The 22,537-nt window shown below is 39.2% G+C and overlaps 1 protein-coding gene across 4 annotated transcripts in view; it reads left to right on the top strand.

Annotated features, from left to right (window-relative positions):
* acaca (acetyl-CoA carboxylase alpha) overlaps window positions 1-21,181 on the top strand; it is a 31,555-nt gene extending 10,374 nt beyond the window's left edge. For 2 of the 4 annotated variants that reach the window (XM_031730686.2, XM_039618242.1), the window contains exons 22-55: window positions 130-218; window positions 357-481; window positions 584-697; window positions 1,559-1,672; window positions 1,795-1,884; window positions 1,995-2,113; window positions 4,461-4,484; window positions 4,899-5,048; window positions 5,382-5,525; window positions 5,623-5,725; window positions 5,818-5,925; window positions 6,070-6,126; window positions 6,417-6,461; window positions 7,551-7,592; window positions 8,199-8,414; window positions 8,602-8,757; window positions 8,853-9,077; window positions 9,866-10,021; window positions 10,123-10,269; window positions 10,641-10,910; window positions 11,355-11,452; window positions 11,631-11,751; window positions 11,918-12,028; window positions 14,063-14,206; window positions 14,309-14,429; window positions 15,388-15,484; window positions 15,621-15,717; window positions 15,824-15,959; window positions 16,034-16,211; window positions 16,302-16,414; window positions 17,064-17,218; window positions 17,988-18,158; window positions 19,243-19,379; window positions 19,519-21,181. In XM_031730686.2, coding sequence (XP_031586546.1) covers window positions 130-218; window positions 357-481; window positions 584-697; window positions 1,559-1,672; window positions 1,795-1,884; window positions 1,995-2,113; window positions 4,461-4,484; window positions 4,899-5,048; window positions 5,382-5,525; window positions 5,623-5,725; window positions 5,818-5,925; window positions 6,070-6,126; window positions 6,417-6,461; window positions 7,551-7,592; window positions 8,199-8,414; window positions 8,602-8,757; window positions 8,853-9,077; window positions 9,866-10,021; window positions 10,123-10,269; window positions 10,641-10,910; window positions 11,355-11,452; window positions 11,631-11,751; window positions 11,918-12,028; window positions 14,063-14,206; window positions 14,309-14,429; window positions 15,388-15,484; window positions 15,621-15,717; window positions 15,824-15,959; window positions 16,034-16,211; window positions 16,302-16,414; window positions 17,064-17,218; window positions 17,988-18,158; window positions 19,243-19,379; window positions 19,519-19,642 — 4,297 coding nt within the window. In that variant the 3' untranslated portion in view covers window positions 19,643-21,181. The remainder of the gene's footprint in view (window positions 1-129; window positions 219-356; window positions 482-583; window positions 698-1,558; window positions 1,673-1,794; window positions 1,885-1,994; window positions 2,114-4,460; window positions 4,485-4,898; window positions 5,049-5,381; window positions 5,526-5,622; window positions 5,726-5,817; window positions 5,926-6,069; window positions 6,127-6,416; window positions 6,462-7,550; window positions 7,593-8,198; window positions 8,415-8,601; window positions 8,758-8,852; window positions 9,078-9,865; window positions 10,022-10,122; window positions 10,270-10,640; window positions 10,911-11,354; window positions 11,453-11,630; window positions 11,752-11,917; window positions 12,029-14,062; window positions 14,207-14,308; window positions 14,430-15,387; window positions 15,485-15,620; window positions 15,718-15,823; window positions 15,960-16,033; window positions 16,212-16,301; window positions 16,415-17,063; window positions 17,219-17,987; window positions 18,159-19,242; window positions 19,380-19,518) is intronic. The other 2 variants (XM_031730687.2, XM_031730688.2) reach the window with 2 other exon arrangements.
* Window positions 21,182-22,537: the final 1,356 nt, after the last annotated feature.

The raw sequence follows: 22,537 nt of genomic DNA, 5'->3' as shown, positions 1-22,537 counted from the left end.
ACATGCTCTTTATGTGAATATCATCAAGTTTTAATCCTAGGCTTTAAAGTGAATTATTTGTCTGTGTGCTTTATCAGCACAACAGCATACATTTTTCTTGTAAGACCAGAATGTTTTTGTGTCTAACAGGTACCGCAGCGGCATCAGAGGTCACATGAAGGCCGTCGTGATGGACTTGCTTAGACAATATCTAAAAGTAGAGATCCAGTTTCAGAATGGTGAGAAACAGTGACTTGACACTTTCTTGCTTGGATAGCAGAAAAATTGCATTAGCATATTCTCACCACTTGATGGTGCTCTTAAACCTCAAGTTTCCTGTCCAGTTTTTCCCAACGCTCTTATCTATGTGTTAACAGGACACTACGATAAGTGTGTCTTTGCACTGCGTGAGGAAAACAAGGGTGACATGGCCAATGTGCTCAATTATATCTTTTCCCATGCTCAAGTCACCAAGAAGAACCTACTGGTTACTATGCTGATTGTAAGTATCCATTCTTACTGATTTAAAAATCTCTATGAAAAAGTGATTTTCAACAGTCATGCCTTCATCACATTCTTCTTCCTCCTCTTCTTCTCCGTGTAGGACCAGCTCTGTGGTCGTGATCCAACACTAACAGATGAATTGATGGCCATTTTGACTGAACTCACCCAGCTCAGCAAGACAACCAATGCAAAGGTGGCGCTGCGTGCTCGGCAGGTCAGAATTGAACTCCTAATCTTGGTTGACAGACATATTACAATGAAAAAACAAAATGTAAAAAAACAAAACAAAACTGTACAGCAATAAAGAAGTACTATTTGGAAATGAAAAGAAGTTGGTTGAAAAAAAAAATGATCTAAAAGCCTGTTTAGCTGAAAAGCTTGTGTGGTACTACTTTTGAATTGACAGAGGCTGTGGATTGGCTCGGGTAATGGCTAATTGGTAGGACTGTGTTTTGGGGGGTTTTTTGTTTGTTTTTTTTAACCTCTGGCGTAGCCTGACATGCACCTTCCAGGTAATATTGCTATACTTTGCAGCAACATGGGCCTCAAATTCTGTGATAGTTCTGTTGAGCAGTAATGTGCTCTCTAAAAACACAGTATGAAACAAAATGTCATAGTTTGTAATTGTATCTAGCTTGCTCATTTTAGTAATCCAATAACTAATATTCATCCATACATCTCTGACAGTCTGTGTAGAGAGAAGTCTTTGCTCTTTGCTGTTTTATTAAAAATAACTATTTGTCGAAGTGCAATATCAAAGCTTAGAATCACCTGTGTTGGCTGAGCAATACAGAAACACCAACACAACTATAAATGTAACACACTACCACACTTTAAGCTCAAGTCATGAGCAATGTGGAGTATTTTCCCACCAGATGTCACTATATGCTCTAAAATGTGTGAGAGAGAAAATTTCTTATAAGATAAATTAAAAATAAATTTAAGTAAAACATGTGACACATTAACAGAAGAAAGTGTGTAGCTGAAACTGTGTAAAGGTTGACACTGTCAGAAAATGTAAAGGAAAGCATAATTAAGCTATACCTGAAGGAGCACATTTATCTTATTCTTTCAGGTGTTGATAGCTTCCCACCTTCCCTCTTATGAGCTACGACACAACCAGGTGGAGTCAATCTTCCTCTCTGCCATTGATATGTATGGGCACCAGTTCTGCATTGAGAACCTGCAGGTGAGCATTAAAGGGCAAGAGCAGTAGTTGTGGCTGTGCATGTATTTCAAAACAATAGACAAAATGTTCAAGGTGTAAAATTATTCTTGTTTTTTTTTTTTCTTTGTTATTTTTTTCTCTAGAAACTGATCCTTTCAGAGACATCCATATTTGACGTTCTCCCCAACTTCTTCTACCACAGTAATCAGGTAGTCAGGATGGCTGCCCTCGAGGTGAGAGGAATAAGTTTTGTTTATTAATCAGTTTGTCTGAATTTAAGTTGAACAAACTTTACAAGCACTTCATATATCTGACCAGCATTGCCTGTCTTCAATAATGTCAGGTGTACGTTCGGAGAGCATACATAGCCTACGAGCTCAACAGTGTTCAGCATCGACAACTGAAGGACAACACATGTATAGTAGAGTTTCAGTTCATGCTTCCAACTTCACATCCCAACAGGTATTGCTCATGAAAAAGCTGAAACACATACATGCTGTGCACTACTATTCTGCTGTCCTGACCCCCTCCTCCCCCCAGGACACTGTGCCATCAGTAATTCTACTCATACTCTCATGTTGAATTTTCCATTTAAAGTTACCATTTATCAAAATTGCTTGCAAGGTGACAACACAACAATATTATGTTAATATTAGACTGAGTGTTAGCAGCGGGACCTGCAATGATGTGCTGCAGTTTCTGCTTATGCCTGTGTTTCTAAATAGAGGAATCTCTATTTTTTCTACAACATTTTATTATCTCTTTTTTTTAAAATCCTAAGTGAAGATGTAGCATGGCTGCAGAAAATTTTCGTGACCTCTTATACTGTAACTGTTAAAAGATAAAGAATACTTATTATAAGTACAGTGGATATAAATAGCATACTCACCCTAGTTAAAATGTCAAGGATCTGAGAAATAAGAATTAAAACCACAATAAATAATTATCAACTTTTTGTACCTTTTATTGTGACCTATAACCTGCACAATTCAATTGAAGAAACAAATCAGCATAATGAGCTGGTTGCATAAATGTGCACACCTTTAATACTTTATTGAAACACCTTTGAAATTATTCACAGCATTCAGTCTTCTTGATTTGGATGCATGGGGTCATTGTCATGTTGAAAGTTAAAATTGCTCATCATCAGCTGTCTGCAAGAAACTTGAAGGGTTTCTTGTGACTGGTGGTGGAAATGTTTTGAATTCTGTCCACTCCACTAAAGCTTAAGTTTCCAGCTAAAGAAAAGCAGCCCCGAAGCATGATACTGCCACCACCATGCTTCACTTTAAGTATGGTAATGCATAGAGTGGTTTTAGCACCAAACGTTCTGTATGTGGCCAAAACGTTAAAAATTCAGACCGTATCACATTTTCCCACAAGCATTTAGGACACTTTGTGTATGTTGTTGCAAATTGTAGGCAGGCATGGATGTTTTTCCTTTGTCAGAATAGGCGTCAGTATGGCAACACTAGTCCATAGTATAGGCTCAGATTGAGTAAATGTCAGGAAAATCCTATTAGGACAGTTGAACTTTATGCGAGGTTAACGAGAGTCTCTAACTGATGACAAGTGTGTACTCAAGAAAACTGAATGCCACGATTAAATTAAAAGGTGCTTCAATAATGTACTAGTTTTAGAGGTGTGCACATTTATGAAATCAGTACATTTCTTATGTTTTCATTTTTTTTCCCCATGACAGATTAGTTTGTTTTCTCTTGAGTCGTACAAGTTATAGGTCACATTAAAGGTGGGAAGAATTTTGTAATGATTTATTGTTGTCTTATTATTGTTTTCCCCAACAGGGATGTGTGCACTGTTTATATCCACAGTCCCTGTTTTTTCCTACCTCTGTGTCACTGTTCGCCATTGTTTTTCCTGTAAATGTTGCCATGTGCAAAAAAAAAAAGAAGGTATTTTTCACCACTGAAAATACTTTTCTTGGTTTGTTAAAACAGGACTGAGCAATTAAGAATCAAGATTTTCATGCCTCGTGCTCTTGCTTAAGCTCTGAGGGGAAAAAAACATCTGGCACAAAAAAGTCAGAAGTTATTGTACACGCTCAGTATTTGAAAAGGTTTTTAACAGACACAGTACTGTGGCATTTCTGTTGCTCTCACTCACAGTTTCTATCCCACCCACCTGCAGCTACGTTCAGTTCATCCATGTGTGATTGCATGTTTTGTGTATTTTTTGTTTGTTTCGATGCATTGCTTGTGGTTACTAAGTAGTACTAGACTTTTTCTTTGCTATGTTTGGTTCTGTTTTTTGCACTGTTATTTTTAGAAATCCTTGTGCATATTCATCCGCATGCTTGTGTTTTACTATGTCTAAATTAACCTTCATTTTGGCATCATTATTTGTGACATACAGAACGGCATGAGAGTGTGACGTGATCCGCTCTTTATTCAGTCAATCTCTGAACAGAGAGTTTTTTTGGATCACGTGATGCATGTGTAGAGGAAGCAGTTAAGTAGCAAAATGTGTGTTTATTGTGAGAAAGATCTACCATTATTTACCATAATTTTACCATTTATTACATCCATTTGGATATGCAGTGGATGCATACAAGATTATGAAACTCCACCCATGACATTTTCCAGTCCCTCCCCCACACATACAAAAGTAACATCAGATATGTTTCTTATTAATCTTTTTATGTGTGAAGTCACAAAACAATTTGATTGTTCCTGGTGCAAAATTATGTTAAGGGACACATATAGTCACATGCACACATTGCTACACCTTAAATGTCTTCCTTCTGATGCTTGACACTAACCACTTGGTAATCAATGTTATTTGATTGCAGAGGGAACATCCCCACTCTAAACAGGTAAAACATTCTTCTAATTGCATAGACTACCAGTGACTAGCTAGCTGGTTGAATAAAGATGTATTTCAAGTTGAGATTAATTATCTAGTTGTTGGTTATAAAGCTGTTTTATGTGTTTAGATTTAGTAACTTTGGTCTAGTCTAGTTGATAATTGCACTGTAATTTAATTTTACTGACATCAGCATGGCCCATGGCATTCAACCTTACTGCCAAAAAATGTCTTTACTGATGGGTGCCTGTTTCTGTTGAAATGACTGCTCTCTATCTAACTGCTGTGTGTATGTGCTTCAGTATTGTGCACGTTTAAGATGACTTATGTATGTAATATAGTTTAAAATGATCACATAAAATTTTGGGAGAAATCATATACTAGTACGCATCTCCAAAACTGAAACCTCTGACTGTCCTGCCAGGAAAATGTTTCCTTCAGTCCTGGATAATCTAAAAGTCATGGACACTAAATTAGAGGAAACTAAACCCCAGGACCCTAAAGCACCAAAAAAAGAATCACAGGATGATAATGCTGAGAAGAAAAATGCATCAGATTTGGATACAGTGGACAGGTTTGACACACAAAACCTCTCGAGTGCTTATATGAGCTGTAACTTTGGGGTTGCCTGCTTACAATCAAAGGACTAACACACATCAAAATAAAAAGGTGGATACTTGAGGGGTCATTCTGGTGGTTTTACGTTTTCTTGTTCTCTGCAAAGTGATGTTATCTTAACAGGATATATCTAAAAGTCCTTCCCTATGGTGTAGCTCGTTTCCTATGTTTGTTCCTTGGTGGCGTTTTGTTACTACTTGTTTTTTTTGTTTGTTTGTTTTTTGTTTTGGGGTTTTGTTTTTTTTTTACATTTGAGCCATTTTTTAATATTTCTCTATCTACACCTTAGGATGTCATTCTCATCCAACCTGAATCACTATGGCATGGTGCACATGGCCAGTGTGAGTGACGTTCTGCTTGACACGTCTTTTACACCACCTTGTCAGCGCATGGGAGCCATGGTGGCTTTCCGCAGCTTCCAGGAGTTCACAAAGTCAGTCCTTGTGTAAAAGAATTCTAAATTCGAGTACTTTTATTGGGAGGTAAAAGTATCACTAATAGTTTTAATTATTTTTTTTTATCTTATATAGGAACATAACAGATATGTTGAGCTGCTTCTCTGACTCTCCTCCACAAAGTCCAACCTTCCCAGAAGGAGGCAATCCTGTGCTGTACGGTGAAGAGGACAACAAGGTGAAGAGGACAGACTTGTACTAGTCACTAGCCTGTCACTGACCCCTATACCTAAGGCTTTGAATTAGATGTGTATTTGCTTTGTCACCCAGAGTACCCAGGATGAGCCTATCCATATCCTGAATGTTGCTATAAAGACCGACAGCGACATTGATGATGATGGCCTGGCAGCTATGTTCCGGGAATTCACTCAGTCAAAGGTGGGAGACATCTACTTTGTATCTCATCAGTTAAGAAAATTGATTAGAATGTATGAGATGACTTAGCTCATTCTTATCATCCTGACCATAAATATATATATATTTATTTTATTGTTTTTAAAAACATTTTTTTTCTTATTCCAGAAATCTCTGCTGTTTGAACACGGCATCCGAAGGTTGACTTTTCTTGTGGCTCAAAAGGTGAGGCTTCTGATTTAAAACTTAAAACTCAGAAAACTATCCATCTTCACCATCAGCTACCTTGCATGCCATCAGTTCAGCAGTACTGAACCGCATGTACCAAAATATCAGAAATAAACTGAGCTTGCATCTGACCTTTTTTGTTATTACTAATATTTTATTAATTTGTTATGTGTGGCAATACTGTAATAATTTTGATAATAATTTGCATTTGAAATTTAGCTGGTTTTCCTCTTTTGTCTCTGTATCTCCTTCTGCATGCCTTGCTTTTGCTGCATTTTTGATGACAGGATTTCAGGAAGCAAGTCAACTGTGAGGTGGACCAAAGGTTTCATGTAAGTAATGGAAGGCAGAAGAATTCTGTCGTCAACAGTGAATTTTTTCACAACCAACACAAATTACACAGGAAGTACAAAATATCACTGTAGAAATGTTGAAAACGCCACCTATAGGAGGTAGATTAATGATAGTGTAATAGTATGCATATAATAATTCTGTTTAACAGACTTTTTGATATTTGCCATCCTGCAGTTGCTTGTTTTTTACAGCTCTGTTGTACCAGCTTAAATAAATCACACAGATTGTGAGCTCATCGTTTTCAGATGGAAATCCCCTATAGTGATGTGACCACACATTTTAGCTACATAAGAGTTTGAACCCCCAGATGCAAATGTGATGTACCATTTGTCTTTCCAAGTTTGACAAATTATCAAAAGGCCAGTTGCATTTAGATGACAGGGATTTGAATAGAAAAGACAAAGTCGTTGTCCTTATCATAATAACAGATGTCCCTATCATTGTGGCTGCTACTGTTTTATGCATGCTTACTCTGAAAAGATTTTTCTTTAGTTCACTATATTGCAGTGGGTCATTTGCAATCAATGTTAAATCATGGAGGTTAACACTGTGTATACTTTTGCAGTCATCTGATTATTATGTAGCCTGTGATGTGATGAGGGCGTCTCCAATCCATCTGGCATTATTTTGGCAAGTGGGACACTTCATGTGATAACATCAGACAGGCCTACCAGGCATTATTCAGAGATTCACTGGATCTCTGAAAGGAGGATGTTTTATGCATTAGAATGTAATGGGTCCTTATATGTTGAGCCTATTGCTATTATTATGTTAGCCCTCTGCTTTGGTGAATACATAGTGATTTCTTGATAGGTAAATTATCGCAGTAAAAGAGCACAGGGCCCCCTGCGTGTAGATTACGGTCCTAATTGTGACAGTTTCTTTCCATATAGCTATTTCAGACCGTAATGGCTTATTTTGAGCTGCTGTAATTAGGCTCGTAGTTGGTGAAAGTCTAATTAATTTGTCATTCTTAACACAGAATTGCTATCTTTATAGAAAATGCAATCTGTTATGTACAGCATTTTGATTCATTTATTTTCTTTATCTTATGATTATTTACACAGAGGGAATTTCCTAAATTTTTCACATTCCGTGCCAGGGACAAGGTAGGTGCTCACTACACAAATCAAATCATTACTATCATATTAAAATGTATTTTTGCTTTAATGTCAAATTAATGGTGAGCCTATGGAGAAGTGACCTTTATTGGAAAGATGAATATACTGTGTATTTAATGCACATGTATGTATGATTATTCCCATGACAATGAAACAGCCTGTTTAGGGAAAAAAACGGACTGACCACCCGTTCCAAGCAGTGTTAACTTTCATTCAGTTGCAATCAGTGATGGCTCTTCATTTCTGCTACTCCTGATAGTTTCACTACAATGACATGACTAAAACTCATTAAACTAATGAACTCTTTAATTATGTCCCCCATTTAAGAGAAATGACACCCATTAGCAGCTTTCTGAGATTGATATTGCCCATGACTTAATTTACTTAATACAGTGTGTGGCTCATGGGTGTCTTTTTACACTTAAGCCAACTGAGTGATCGTGAAATTGCCAATTTAAACTGTGTCTGTTAATGTTAGAGGTGCTAGTTGAGAAAAAAAACTGAGGTTCTCAGTAAAATATTGAAACAACCTTGTTTCAGTCTCTGCAGGACTGTCTTACTGTTTGTGATCGTATCCTGTGTGTGTCTCAATAGTTTGAGGAGGACAGGATCTATCGTCATTTAGAGCCTGCATTAGCATTCCAGCTGGAGCTCAACCGCATGCGGAATTTTGCTCTCACTGCCATTCCATGTGCCAATCACAAGATGCACCTGTACCTGGGTGCAGCCCGAGTGGAGGTGGGCACAGAAGTTACGGACTACCGTTTCTTTGTCCGAGCTATTATCCGCCACTCTGATCTGGTAACAAAGGTGAGATTACGAGCTGTTTTTTTTTTTGTTTTTTTTTTTTGTTTTTTTATGAGAAATGGCATTTTGTAAATTATTGAGGCACTTTCTGTTTTTTTGTTTTTTTGTTTTTTTTTGCATTAATTTTTATCCCCCAAATTCTGCCTTGTTTTATGCTGTTAAGATTTAATTTTTCCTCTTCTTTCATTAGGAGGCCTCCTTTGAATACCTTCACAATGAAGCAGAGCGCCTGCTTCTGGAAGCTATGGATGAACTGGAGGTGGCTTTCAACAATACAACTGTGCGAACTGACTGTAACCATATCTTCCTCAACTTTGTCCCTACAGTCATTATGGACCCATCAAAGGTCTGAAAAAATATTACCCAAAAATTTCTGATTGAAAGATATTCACATTCTGCCACTGAGTTTGCCTCTTGCTAATCTTTTCCTGTAAACTTCAGATCGAGGAGTCTGTGCGCTCCATGGTGATGCGTTACGGCAGCCGTCTGTGGAAGCTTCGAGTCCTGCAGGCTGAGTTGAAGATTAACATCCGCTTGACTCCAACAGGGAAGCAAATTCCCATCCGCCTCTTCCTTACTAATGAATCTGGCTACTACCTGGATATCAGCCTCTACAAGGAGGTCACTGATTCCCGAACGGGACAGGTGGGGCCCAAAGACCGACAGGTGGGGCACTCATACATCATCCATCTCATCTCCTTATTGTCCATTCACTGGTAAAGGGCATCAGCTCCTTCCTGGAAACCTCAGCTTGTAGAGTGCAATTTTCCAGACTCTTTTGTAAATTTCTCAGTTTTATACATCATAATAGAAGCTTCAAGTTTTAATTATTTGGAGTAGAGATCCAGTATGGTGTCTTGCCCATAGCCCGGTGGACAATTCTTTTAGCAATACCTTTTTTCTAACAGTAATTCAGGTAAGATAAGCGAGATCCATCAGTCCAGCCATCCATTCATCTTTCAGTGGTCACAGCCATCCATTCAGTAGTAAGGCATTGCTGAAGAGGTGAAAATTAAATGAAGCAATAAAAAGATTTGTCATCTTCAACACATTTCATGTCTTATTTTTGTCTTTGTGTTTTCTCTGTGGTGGCTTTAATGGTTCCATAATAGTCAATATAAGAGATTCACAGTTTGGTTTTTATGTGAGGACTGTGATACATTACCAACAAAAGCGACAGCTCAGAGTGTTCTAGCTGTACTTATTTCATGCATAATATTGTTGGGAGGATAAATAATAAGGTAATAAAACATACCAAAGTTGGAACATAGTGAGAGCGCGAGAGGAATTCTTTTGATCTCCAGTAACTATGAGAAATGCTTTTAATCATTATCATGTTTTTTGTTGTTGTTTTTTTTTTCTGTCATGTGTTTTCATCTTGATTTCATCTTAATGCCAAGGTTGTTGAAGAGATCAGTGTGACAGTAAAGTGACGACTTCTTGCCTTTTTCCAGATTATGTTCCAAGCATATGGAGACAAGCAGGGCCCTTTGCATGGCATGCTCATCAATACACCGTATGTTACCAAGGACCTGTTGCAGTCTAAACGCTTCCAGGCACAATCTCTGGGCACTACCTATGTGTATGACTTTCCAGAAATGTTCAGACAGGTACTGTACAAAAATGTGCCTCGCAAAAACATACTTAGCTTCTGCTTAGATGTACTAAATAATAAAATATTAACATGCTGCCTATTTTATCCTATCTTCAGGCTCTGAAAAAGCTGTGGCATTCATGTCAGGCTTATGCTGACTTACCTCAGTGTCCTCTTCCTTCTGAGCTGCTCACCTTCACAGAGCTGGTTCTTGATGCTCAAGGTCAGCTGGTACAGATGAATCGACTGCCAGGGGGCAACGAGGTCCGTGTTTAAGCTTGAAGCATGAAAACAAACCTTGAAAAGCAGGAATCTTTGACATTGACATTTTTTGACACACTCTCTTATTTCAGAATTTACAAATTTTCTTTTGCTCTGATTCAATAAAGATGGTAGTATAGATAAATAGATGACCGTATATATTCTACTTCTATTTATTCCAAAGATGTAATGCTGCATTCTGATTCTGTCTTGAATCAACAAATATTTCACACTTTTCATTCCAGCAATGAGCAAACATGGTCATGTCCAAAATCATGAAAACAACTATGCAGCTAATGTGGTTTATTTGTTGTCTAATACTTATAGATATTCTGTATTTATTGGTTTAAAGTTTCCCTGTTTGATCTCTCCAGATTGGCATGGTGGCATGGCGGATGACCCTGCGAACCCCAGAGTACCCAGCAGGACGTGAGATCATTGTCATAAGCAATGACATCACACACAAGATAGGCTCCTTTGGGCCCCAGGAGGACATGCTGTTCCTGCGAGCCTCAGAGATGGCTCGGGAAAGTGGCATCCCCCGACTCTATATTGCAGCCAACAGTGGTGCACGCATTGGTCTGGCCGAGGAAATCAGACACATGTTTCATGTGGCCTGGCAAGATACAGCTGATCCTTACAAGGTTAGCCAGCAGAGTCTCAGAGACATTAAGCTATACTTAAACTTTAATTTAAATTTGTATAGAATTTTTTTTTAAGTGAAATCCACTAATCACTATTTGTAGATAAATATTGAGAATATCATAATATTCCTAATACTTATTTTAGTAAGTTTTAGTTATTTAGTTTTCCGTAATTAATTAATTTATTTCAGAATTGCTGTCATTATCTCAGTGTATTTGCATTTGAAGGTTTATTATTATGAATTAAGTATTTATTTTTTTACTAAAGGTGTAGTATGCAAATTCTGAGACTAATCTGTTCTCTCATTTTTCATTCTTATTTTTTTTTTTTTTTGCCTTAAAAAAAGTTTCCTGACTTTTTGTCTCCTGCATCTTCATTTTTGTCTATTTTTAAGCTGTCAACATTATTTCATTTGCATGTTTTTTTTTTTTTTTTTCCTGCAGGGTTTCAAGTACCTCTACCTCACACCTCAGGATTACAAGAAGGTTTCAGCTCTAAACTCAGTGCATTGCGAACATGTGGAGGATGAGGGTGAATCGAGGTACTTTTTTTTTTTTTTTTTTTGTATAATACGCATTAATAGTTAATTTTGTATGTGAGGATATGATTTTATAAGCTTGTAATCTTCAAGCTTCAAACACAAGATGTGACAAATGGAGACAAAGGTAAGAGGGGGTGGTCACATCTGGATTTGAGTGAATGTATGTGTTGTCACGCAGGTACAAGATCACTGACATTATAGGTAAAGATGAAGGGCTGGGTGTGGAGAATCTGAGAGGGTCGGGAATGATTGCCGGAGAATCCTCTCTGGCTTACGAGGAGATCATCACGATGAATCTGGTAAGATTCAAGTGCGCACTTGTGTGCAAACACACGTTCATGTATGTAGTCTGCTGCTTTGCCTTGAGTTTGTATGTTCTGTTAAGAAGAAAGACTTGCTGTATGTAAAGAGGTGAAAAGCTGGCTGGTTGCTTATTGGAAGTCTTGCACTTGTCTTTTCCTCTAGGTCACATGTCGAGCCATAGGTATTGGAGCCTATCTGGTGAGGCTTGGACAGAGGACCATACAAGTGGACAACTCCCACATCATCCTTACTGGAGCTGGAGCCCTCAATAAGGTAAAATGGGTCATTTTTGTGTAATTCAGATACAGTAGAATACAGTGACGGTGCCTTTCTACTGTTGTAAAGGGAAAACATGATTGTGTTGTACACATCTGCACTCTGCTTCTCCTGTAATGGGGAGTGAACACCAAATGAGCTGTTTCTAAATTCATATAATTAATGCATCTGCGCTTTAATGAGCAAACCAATATATATTCATTAGTTGACTTTTACATTTTTCAGCTAATATGGGAGGAAGGTCAAATGGGTCTTTTGTCTTTTTTTTTTTTTTTTGTCTTTTTGTGGAAAAAAAAAAAAAATTGTGGCGGAAAACAGTGTGTGCTTTGATGATTTTATTTTTATTTTTTTGTTTATATGGCTTGTTCCCCCCTCCCTGTTTGAACAATTTTGAAGCTCATTCCCTACGCCTTGCTGTGTTCTACTGGGATTCCCTTTCCGATCCCAGCCACAGGCCTGGCTGCCACTCAAAGTGGAATAATTGAAAGCGCACCATGAAGTTGTATTTGCATAGAAATAGAGTGACATGCCAGAGGCTGCAGTGCAGGACACCCATATCATTTGTTTTTAATCAGAATGAAAAGTTTTGCTGATGCAGATTGTTTTGTTTTTTTTCTCGCCTGTATACACTTGATTGGTGTGTGTCTGTGTGCGTGTGCGTGTCTGCACGCATCGCTGCCTCCCTTTGGCTTGCTACCCATTCTCTGTCCTTGTCAGTGCATTAAGATGATTTCATTTCAAATTGGATGACAGTTCACAACATGACAAACCATGCAAATGGCCCAATGATGGCATATCTATTTGCTGGAAGCTCAATTGTTTTTAGATTGTCCCACTGTTTTGCTCCATTTGTAGGAGCAGCATCACAATAATGGTTACTGACAAATGTCTACAATATTGAGGTGATGAATAGCAAGCTCTCATTTTTTTGTTTTTATTTGGAGAAAAAGATTTTAACCAGCAACACTGATTCAAGTGTATTTTTTTTTTTTTTTTTTGCCTGCTCATTTATCATGTGACTTCCTGGCTATTAACTGAAACCTAATAGAGAGCAGGAGGCTGCCACCCAGAGATCATCATTTCATTAACTGCTGGAAAGAACTCCTATTTTCATGGGGAATGGATAGTAACTACTAGCACAAATACCCCAGCGAGCTGTTGCTACCACTTGGTGCCTCGTTTTCTTCCTTCCAATCATCTCCCTCCGTTCCTCCTCCTTTGTCTCCTCCTCTTCTCTCCGCAGTGGAATCTTAATGAATCTGGCGATGGCCAGAGGCACAGGGGTTTTGTGTATGTCAAGGTGACTGCAATGTTTCTTGGGGCAGCCGGCTTTCCTGACAGCTTTAGGAGAGTGCCCTAGATTTGTAGCCAGATACATAACCATTAATGGTAATAAAAAAAGTAAATGATGGCTGAAAAGGTGAGCGCTGAGGGTAGGGATTGAGCTCCTCTCTGATTTTTATAGAAGCATGTCAGGGCCCTGCCACCTGTTCTGAGATGCTTATGAAAATAGGGTGGGCTGGAAGTGAGATTTTATGGCTTCAGGTTGGCATAGGAACAACATGAAGATAAAATAAGTTTGGTGGCTCCAAATGTATACAGATACATTGGTTTCTGTTGCACACCAGAAATGGATGTAAGCCAATGTAATGAATTAGGGTTTCTTGTTAAGAAAGGGGACGTGTTAATTCAAGCAATATGTTAGGAAATCGGCTATTAAGAGAAGCAGGCGCTGTCCCCAAAAATGTGACTACTGTGAAAGAGGGGTATCAACAAGGCTGCCATAGCCTGGATACACAGACTAGAAACTTGTTTACAACACTTCCTGTTGTCAGCCAGTGTTGCGCAGCAGTATTTTGGCTTAGTTTGAGACTAGTTTTTAAAGGGTAAATCAACATTCTGTTCAATTAAGCGGGAAATTAATGCTTCAGGTTTTGAAACATTGCCTTCTTTAGTTGCCTGATCTAAAATAAAATACCTTTGTCAAACATTTCCCCAGAAATCCATACATTTGTCCTTTTCCTACATTAGGTGCTGGGCAGAGAAGTGTATACATCCAACAACCAGCTCGGTGGAGTTCAGATCATGCACAACAATGGTGTCACTCACTGCACTGTTTGTGATGACTTTGAGGGAGTCTTCACTCTTTTGCAGTGGCTGTCCTACATGCCCAAGGTAACAGCTAGATGTTTAGAACGTATGTAAATATAATAATGTAATGTATAGTTTCATTTAATAATGTGATATCATGATCATAATGAGTGATCTTTTCTTCAGTGTAAATCTAGCCCAGTGCCCATCCTCAATGCCAAGGATCCCATAGATCGACCAGTAGAGTTTGTACCTACCAAAGCTCCTTATGACCCTCGCTGGATGTTGGCAGGACGCCCGAGTCAGAGTGAGTGTCTAACGGGCGCATTTAAATTTGATTATGAAAAAGTTTGGACTAGCAAATCAATTCTCAAATAATATTTGAAGAGTGTGTATTAAACAAAAATGCAGACCTTATGTTCACTGTAGCTTCTTTGTTACTCTGTACTAAATGCTCAGTTTTATTTACTAGAAATCATCCTATTAATTATTAATCCTATTGATGTTATAATTCTGAATAGTGCCAAAAAAACTGTAGTGCTTTGTTTAGCGTCGAAGCTCTCAAATCTAAGCTTTGACTATAAAAATAATGTGAACACTTCACTTTTCCTCTACTGATCATTAATATTGCTTCATCAGCAGTTGTTAAAAAGTCAAGCCACATTTTCTTTCGTGTTATTTAAAGTAAATATAAAGATTTATTATTTCAGCCTGATAGCCTAAGAGTTAAAGGTTGAAATAATTCATTACAAGAGAAAGGCTATTAAGAAACTAAGCAAGAAACAGTGAAGCCTAACACCATGCCGCCAAAGGCCAGATCAGCACCAAAATTGATGCAGTGTGTTTTACACTGCAGGTCAGGACTGAGCAGGTTCCACATCAGTGTAATTACTGCTTGGGATGGCAAAGAGATCGGGGAACCGTGTGGGAAGCCAGTCAATGTCTGGTAGTGATGAGTGGCCAAGCTTAATTGAATGGTAACCTCTTAGGCTGGGCATGTTTCTCAGGGTGTACAGGCAGAAAAAGAGCTGAGCAAGTCTGCTTATACAGTCATCCATCACGGGCGGTGCCAAGATGACAGATTCTGCGAATATACACGCTGAGTCTGCACACAGAAGAAAGCTAGGGATTTCAAAAATATCACGAGAAGAGAGAATGCTTTTTGAAAGTGGATTTGATTGTGTTGCATTTAGAATTTTAATTAATTAACTTCACTTTTTGCTTTTATTTACTCTGTGCATGTATTCTGCTCTCTCTCAATAAAGCTCCAAAGGGTTCCTGGCAGCTTGGCTTTTTCGACCATGGCTCTTTCATGGAGATCATGCAGCCGTGGGCTCAGAGTGTAGTGGTAGGCAGAGCCAGGTAAGTCCTAAATAAAACCAGGTTACACATCACTAAACGTTATTGATTTACAAAACAAAACAAAAAAAATTGATTAGCTTTTAAAAATCGTATGAAGGTATTTTGTAGATTTTAACAGTGGATGGCCTCTTTACAGACTCGGTGGCATACCGACTGGAGTTGTTGCTGTGGAAACCAGGTCAGTGGAACTGTCGATCCCAGCTGATCCAGCCAATTTAGACTCCGAGGCTAAGGTAAGGGTCACTGAGTGTGTATATATTCAAGAATGAACAGGCACACAACACATTCACAGACACCTTTGTACTGATACTGCTTCTTTTGTTTTTATTTTATATTTAGATCATCCAACAGGCAGGACAGGTGTGGTTCCCAGATTCTGCTTTCAAAACTGCTCAGGCCATTAAGGACCTAAACCGGGAGGGCTTACCTCTCATTGTGTTTGCCAATTGGAGGGGCTTTTCTGGAGGGATGAAAGGTACTTCTGCCTCAGTCACCAACCAATTAGTGATTGAACCCTATCTTCATCTAATATGGTTTTATCCTCTTTAGATATGTACGACCAAGTGCTGAAATTCGGAGCCTACATTGTGGATGGGCTGAGGGAGTACAAGCAGCCAGTATTGGTTTATATCCCCCCTCAGGCTGAGCTGAGAGGAGGCTCCTGGGTGGTTATAGATCCCACCATCAACCCCCGGCACATGGAGATGTACGCCGACAAGGACAGCCGGTGAGCTTTGGAGCAAAGGAGGCAGAATTTTTATTTTTTTTATTTTTTCCCAATACCGTCTTTGCTCACTTAAATCCTTTCTGTCTCCAGAGGTGGTGTGTTGGAGCCTGAAGGGACAGTTGAGATCAAGTTTAGAAGGAAGGATCTGGTCAAGACCATGCGAAGAGTAGATCCAGTCTACATGGGCTTGGCTGAGAAATTGGGTAAGCCCCACACTTGAATTCTGAGTATTCCTCTTTAGGGATATCTCTCTTCCTCCCTGTTTGGTCTTAGGGAGAAGCAAAAGGTGTGAGCATATATGCTTTCCCTGTCATTCTTGATTTGGTGTCATCTTTCTTGCATTCCCCTGGGAGATGTGTCGGGCACAACCTGCTCAGATTAATCACTAGCTCTACTGTCTCTCCCATGCAGACTATTGATTTTTCCCCCTGGACCAGTGCTGCAATTGCTTGGTGCTTTCCGCATAGTGATGGTTTACTGTGAGGGTTTGGGGAGCTCACATAGTGGAATTAACAGAAATCTGTCTGCTCTGACAGAAGTGAGGGTTTGGGGACGGTACTAGAATAAAACACTATTAGCAGAAGTTGATTCCCAACTACATTCTCGTAGAGAACCTGTGTTTATGTATAACATACCAAAAGGCGAATACAGGACTACCATGCAACTGTCTGCATAACAAAATATATAGTCTGATAGTAGAGGCAAACAGAAAATGCAGTTACATTATACGTGCTCAGAAACGTAGATAAGCACATGCACTTTTGATTGCTGATCCCTAAATTCAACCTTTTAGAATAATCCAGTGTAATATGCCTAATATGTTTCGTGCTATTACTCTGAAACTTCCAACAGGAACCCCAGAGCTGAGCCCTCCTGATCGCAAAGAGCTGGAAACCAAACTTAAGGAGCGTGAGGAGTTTCTTTTACCCATCTACCATCAGGTGGCTGTACAGTTTGCGGACCTCCATGACACCCCAGGTCGCATGCAAGAGAAGGGGGTCATCACGGTGAGAGCTAACACTATCACGTGTGCACATATGAAGGTGTAGTCTGTGAATAACCTGAAAAGCCCATAGGGGAGTATCAGTCTAGCTGCTGCTGCACCTGCCTAGTGAATAATGTTTGGTCTCAACAGGCTGCGAGATTCATCCTTATAATTATCTTCTGATGACCCTGGTCTATCACCTTAGCAACTACAGAGCAGCCTTAGGCAGACCCCATCTCATTCTGTGCCTTCACAGACCCATCTTTCACATACAAATACACACAGATACACACTTTGCTCACATGACCAGAGGGGTGTTTTACAGATGGATGGCAGTCGGGGTGTTTTTTTCTTTCTTCTCTTCCCCTCTTTCCTGCCCCACATGCTATGTACAGGAGAGGATTATTACCTATACTAAAGTATACTAGCACGGAAAAGGAGAACAGACATCCTCAGACCATCAGTTGACTGTAATGTGAAGAACAGCATGTGTTATTAACACACCAATCCTCTTTACAACGATTACATTTTAAATGTGTCGAATTAGATTTTATTTTATTAAGGCTGGATTAAACCTATAAATTCATTGACATTTGTGTCAAAGCAGACAGTTTTTAAGCCAGGTAATACAGTGGTCTACTTAATTAGTGCTACCTGAGTGGCACACCTTTGGCTTCACTTGATACAGAAGGCAATGCTCCACATTAAATTGGCATTCAGCAGGATTAAAACGTAGCTCTTCATGATACCAGCTCTTTTTAATGCTAGATGATTGCCTTTTGCCTCTTCAGGATATCCTAGAATGGCAGACATGCCGTCAGTTCTTCTACTGGCGTCTGCGGCGTCTGCTGCTGGAGGAAACAGTGAAGAGGAAGATCCAGGTGGCCAACAGCGAGCTGACAGATGGGCAGATCCAGGCGATGTTGCGCCGCTGGTTTGTGGAGGCCGAGGGGGCTGTAAAGGTAAAAGCCAGTGTTGGCGTTTTTAGGTTTGGTTGTAAAATCTCTCAATATGTATTGGCTCTGAGTGAAACGTATGATAATATGGAAGGATGTGGTGGTTCATAAATTTAGAAGTTTGACTTTAGAGAGTAAGGGGATCGTGTCGAATTCATAAATGATAAAGCTGACAAGCTGACAGTGATAATTTACAATTCACAATGAGTACAAAATAAAAACTTTGAATATTTAAAATACTGCTAAATTCTAGTTATTTTCACAGTAGACTGAAACCAGAACTGTGGAATAACAAAATATCTGTCATGTAGTGAACGTTTTCATCATGTCCACACAACCACACAAAATTGTAGACATTTCTGCTTTTCAGTGGCTTTCATGTTAGATTTTTTTTGTGTGTGTGTAATGTCTCATTGTGTATCGGTCTGTGAAAGTCATCATCTTTCTTTCCTTCCTTCTGTGCTTCCTTGCTTTTAAGGCTCAGAGCTCCAGCCGCTGGGGTGACAGGAGTCGGCTCAGTGTTTGAGATCTCTTAAGAAGTGGCCTTCTTGTTAGCTAATACATTACCCTAATCAGGACTGGCTGTCTTAAGCCACAATTAATCACAGCCCTGGCACGTGCAGATAGGAGAGCAACACGCTGTTTCTTAATTAAAAGCAAACAGATTAAAAATGATTAATAAGGGCGTTAAATGTTCTTGTGGACCTCAAGCAGGACTGTTCATAAAAAGGCAAGAGCCCATTAAACCCCCAAATCTTCACTAAGCCCTCCAGCCTGGCTTTGTTTGGGAACAGAAAATGCCAGCACTCATGAATACTAATTTTTCCATCAGGTCCAGTCAGCAAGACATCAGGCCCCCACTTTGTGCCTGTCCATCTTTTTTGTTGTTGTTGATGTTGATATTTATTTGTTGATTCATGATGTTTTGCAAATTTTATCTTTTAATGCGGTGTGTAACTTTCAATTGCTTTTAATTCCACTCATTGTTGCATCATGAGAAAAAAAAGTAGGTTTTTAAGGCTTTATATGTGCTTAAATGCTGCATACAATGATTCATTTTCTGTTCTTTAACGCTCCCTGTGTTCTGCAGGCCTATCTGTGGGATAACAATGAAGAAGTGGTGGCATGGCTGGAGAGGCAGCTAGCTGAAGAAGAGGGTGCAAGATCGGTCATCGACGAGAACATCAAGTACATCCGCAGAGACCACATCCTCAAGCAGATTCGCAGGTGATCATTCAAAGCTGTGCAACAGCGCAAACTGCTGCTGAGTGCTGGAATTAAATAGCTCATTTTCTCCTTTCTTTACCTTCATTCGCCCACCTGACAGGCTCATTTTCTTTTGTTTCCCTCTCTTTTTTTCTCCCAGCCTTGTTCAAGCCAATCCAGAGGTTGCCATGGATTCTATTGTGCACATGACCCAGCACATCTCACCTACTCAGAGAACAGAAGTGGTACGTATCCTGTCCACTATGGAGACAGCGTCCTCCTAGTGGGTGCCTGTCTTTGCCCATGCTTGGCTTAAACCCCAGCTTAGGCCAGAGCCTGCTTCAACCTGATCTGGAGACTGAGTTTAGAGGAGCCAGCGTGATGACCCCTGGCAGCAGCCACGTTGCTAATGAACCGCTGGCAATGATTCCCAGTAAGCAAGAGTTGACTGACATCATTTATAACATTTTGTAAATGGCCGTACACATGTGCTAGTATTTAAGATGAATTCATGTATTTTGTACTGAAGTGCAATTAAAAGAATGACAATATAGAAATATCTAGTGAATTTAATTAATACGTTTGGAGTTTACACAGACTGCTCGAGAGGATGTCTATGCTTCCATGATAATCCATGCTTTTCAACTGGAGTGTTCCCAAGTATAAATTAAACACACTGTTCTTAAAAACACACCTTGGTTTGTGACACACGCTTGCTAAGATTTGTAAGCGTTTTGATGACCGGCTCAACAATAGTGACGCATTGCTAGAGGAGTTAGCAAGAAAGGGTTTTTTTTACACTCCTAAGCATGGAGCACTTAGTTACTGAACAAAGACAGAATTGAACAGGGGAGCTCAGCAGGGAGCAGCAGAAAGGTCCCTTTTAAACCCCAACTATTGCACAGTTACCCTGCAGTGAGCAATGGGCAGCTCGCCTCACAACAAAACCACAGCTGTCCCCTTCACACAGTAAATGCTGCTTTAGAGGCACTTTAGTGCTTACTGTTCCCTTACATTGCAGCCAGAATGAAGCCTGCATTTGAAATGTTGCGTCTAGCAGACGTACAAACATAAACGCACAAAGTGAAACAAACAGTAACGCACGGAGAGTTGACGATAGCTTAAATAAGAAATGATAATGGCACTAAACGGAGTTTAAAACGTAAGCTTGCTCAGAGAGATATTTTTTTCCTCTTTGTTTTGACAGCTGTTGAGTCTTAAATTGAGAACAAGCTTTACTTATGTTTTTATTTGTTTACGTTTCTGTTTTTTTTTTCTAAAGAGATGTATTTGAATTAACAATCAAATGGCCAAATTTTTTAAAATGTCTGTGAAATGATAAAAGCTACTGTTCACATATACGTTACATTTTAACCGTAATCAACTGTTGCTGAAGTTTTTACGTCTGATGTATGAAACGTCGTTTATTTTTAACAATTAAACCAGTCTTTTGAAACACATATTGAACTGTATTTGTGTTATGATAGAAAGACAACCTGTTGTAAGGAAATGAGTACATAATGATAATAATAACAACAGCTAAACGGCACTACATTGTTAAATTTAGACTTTTAGATCATTGTGTCACTATAATGCACTGCTGAATACCAATGTTGGCAATGTGAAATGGCTTCATAGTTATTGCTGTGCCTTTTCTGTGTGTGTGTGTGTGTGTGTGTGTGTGTTGACACCTGTACTGACAAGCTTCCCAGCTGCTTTCTAAGTAACTGGATGTTTCCTATTTGAAGACGGAAAATAATCTACACTGTTGACGATGTGCTCTAAATGTAACTTCAACTTTAAATAAAGCTTGCCCAACTTAGTTTAAAGTTTTTTTTTAATTTATTTATTTTTTTAACAAAAGTCTAGTTTTCAAGAATTTACACTAATTTAATTTGTCAATTATTTTTCTATATCAATGATCCCGGCGACTGATAATCACATCACTGGAAGCCTCGTTAATTCCAGTAGTCAGAACAAAGTCTGACTCTGGAGAGACATTTTCTGATTATTTGAAAATGATAGTCTTCCCATTCCTCAATCCACAGATGATTAAAGTGCCATTTTTCTCTCTGGCTTTTAAACTTCAACAGTATTAAGGAGGATGAAGCAGATCAAACAAATATTGAGGGATCTAGCTCATCCTCCCCTTTTTTCTTCTTTTTTTTCTCTGCTCTTTCTTTCATATCATCCCCTTGGCTCTGTCAACTCTATTACCATGTTACCAACAAATATGTAAGACAAATTGAGTTGCATGCACCCAATACCCACCACAATTATAGACGGCCCAATAAAAGAAATGATTCATTTGGTAGTATAATTGGAAATGTGCCTTGCTTGGTCTTGCTGGTCTCCCAGAGGGTTCTTGCTCATTTGTAGTGGCATGCTAGGCCGGTTAATTCTGCTTTTAATCACTGACAAACTGCGAAATCAGGTTCCTCGTCAGCCACTGGAGGGAAGAGGATCAGTAGGTGAAACTGACAGAAACTTGTAATGATCTTTCTCTAGTTAAGGATGCAAACCGGATCTGCTGATATATAGTTATAAGCTTCATTGGAAATAAAAGAAGAAAGAAAAATACTTTAAATGTTACTACAGTTGAATTAAATATTCATCTTTTCCCACATGACAAGCCCCAGTGACTTCTGGTGTCACGCAAAAAAATGTGACAAAAACAGGAGGGGGCAGAAAGAAATATTAATGAAAGAAAGGGGGAAAAATTCACATCTGTGATGAGACTGAAAAAGAGGCACTGCGATGAGAAGACTCAATCATGCATCAGAGACAACCATAATTCCACATTCACGCGTCACAATGACTTGACAGCACTTGAGAGACAATGCCTGTGACCCAGTTGCAGGATTCCAATTAGCAGGGTGTATGCAACAGTTGAGATGAAAAGAGAACAGGGTCTTTACAGAGCCCCAGGGCTGTCTGATTACTGCCTGAAAACAAGAGTCTTTTGGCCATGACAAAGAGTAGACAGACACAGAGGGAGTGCCAGGTCCCAGCTGTTCTCCCCTTTTTTCCAGGCAGAGGATTTTGAAGAGCTCATCTCATCTCTGCGTTCTTGCCTATCTTTTTCCATTTCAGACATACTGCAAATTTATAACAGCCCAGCGCACTACAATGCTATCAATTTTATGAGTATCTGGTCATTTTTCAAATTAATTTTTTCC

The sequence above is a fragment of the Oreochromis aureus genome, linkage group 10 (assembly GCF_013358895.1).
Source record: "Oreochromis aureus strain Israel breed Guangdong linkage group 10, ZZ_aureus, whole genome shotgun sequence".
NCBI classification, from domain to species: domain Eukaryota; kingdom Metazoa; phylum Chordata; class Actinopteri; order Cichliformes; family Cichlidae; genus Oreochromis; species Oreochromis aureus.
Note: the sequence above shows the minus strand (reverse complement) of the source record. Positions and strands in the feature narration are given on the sequence as shown.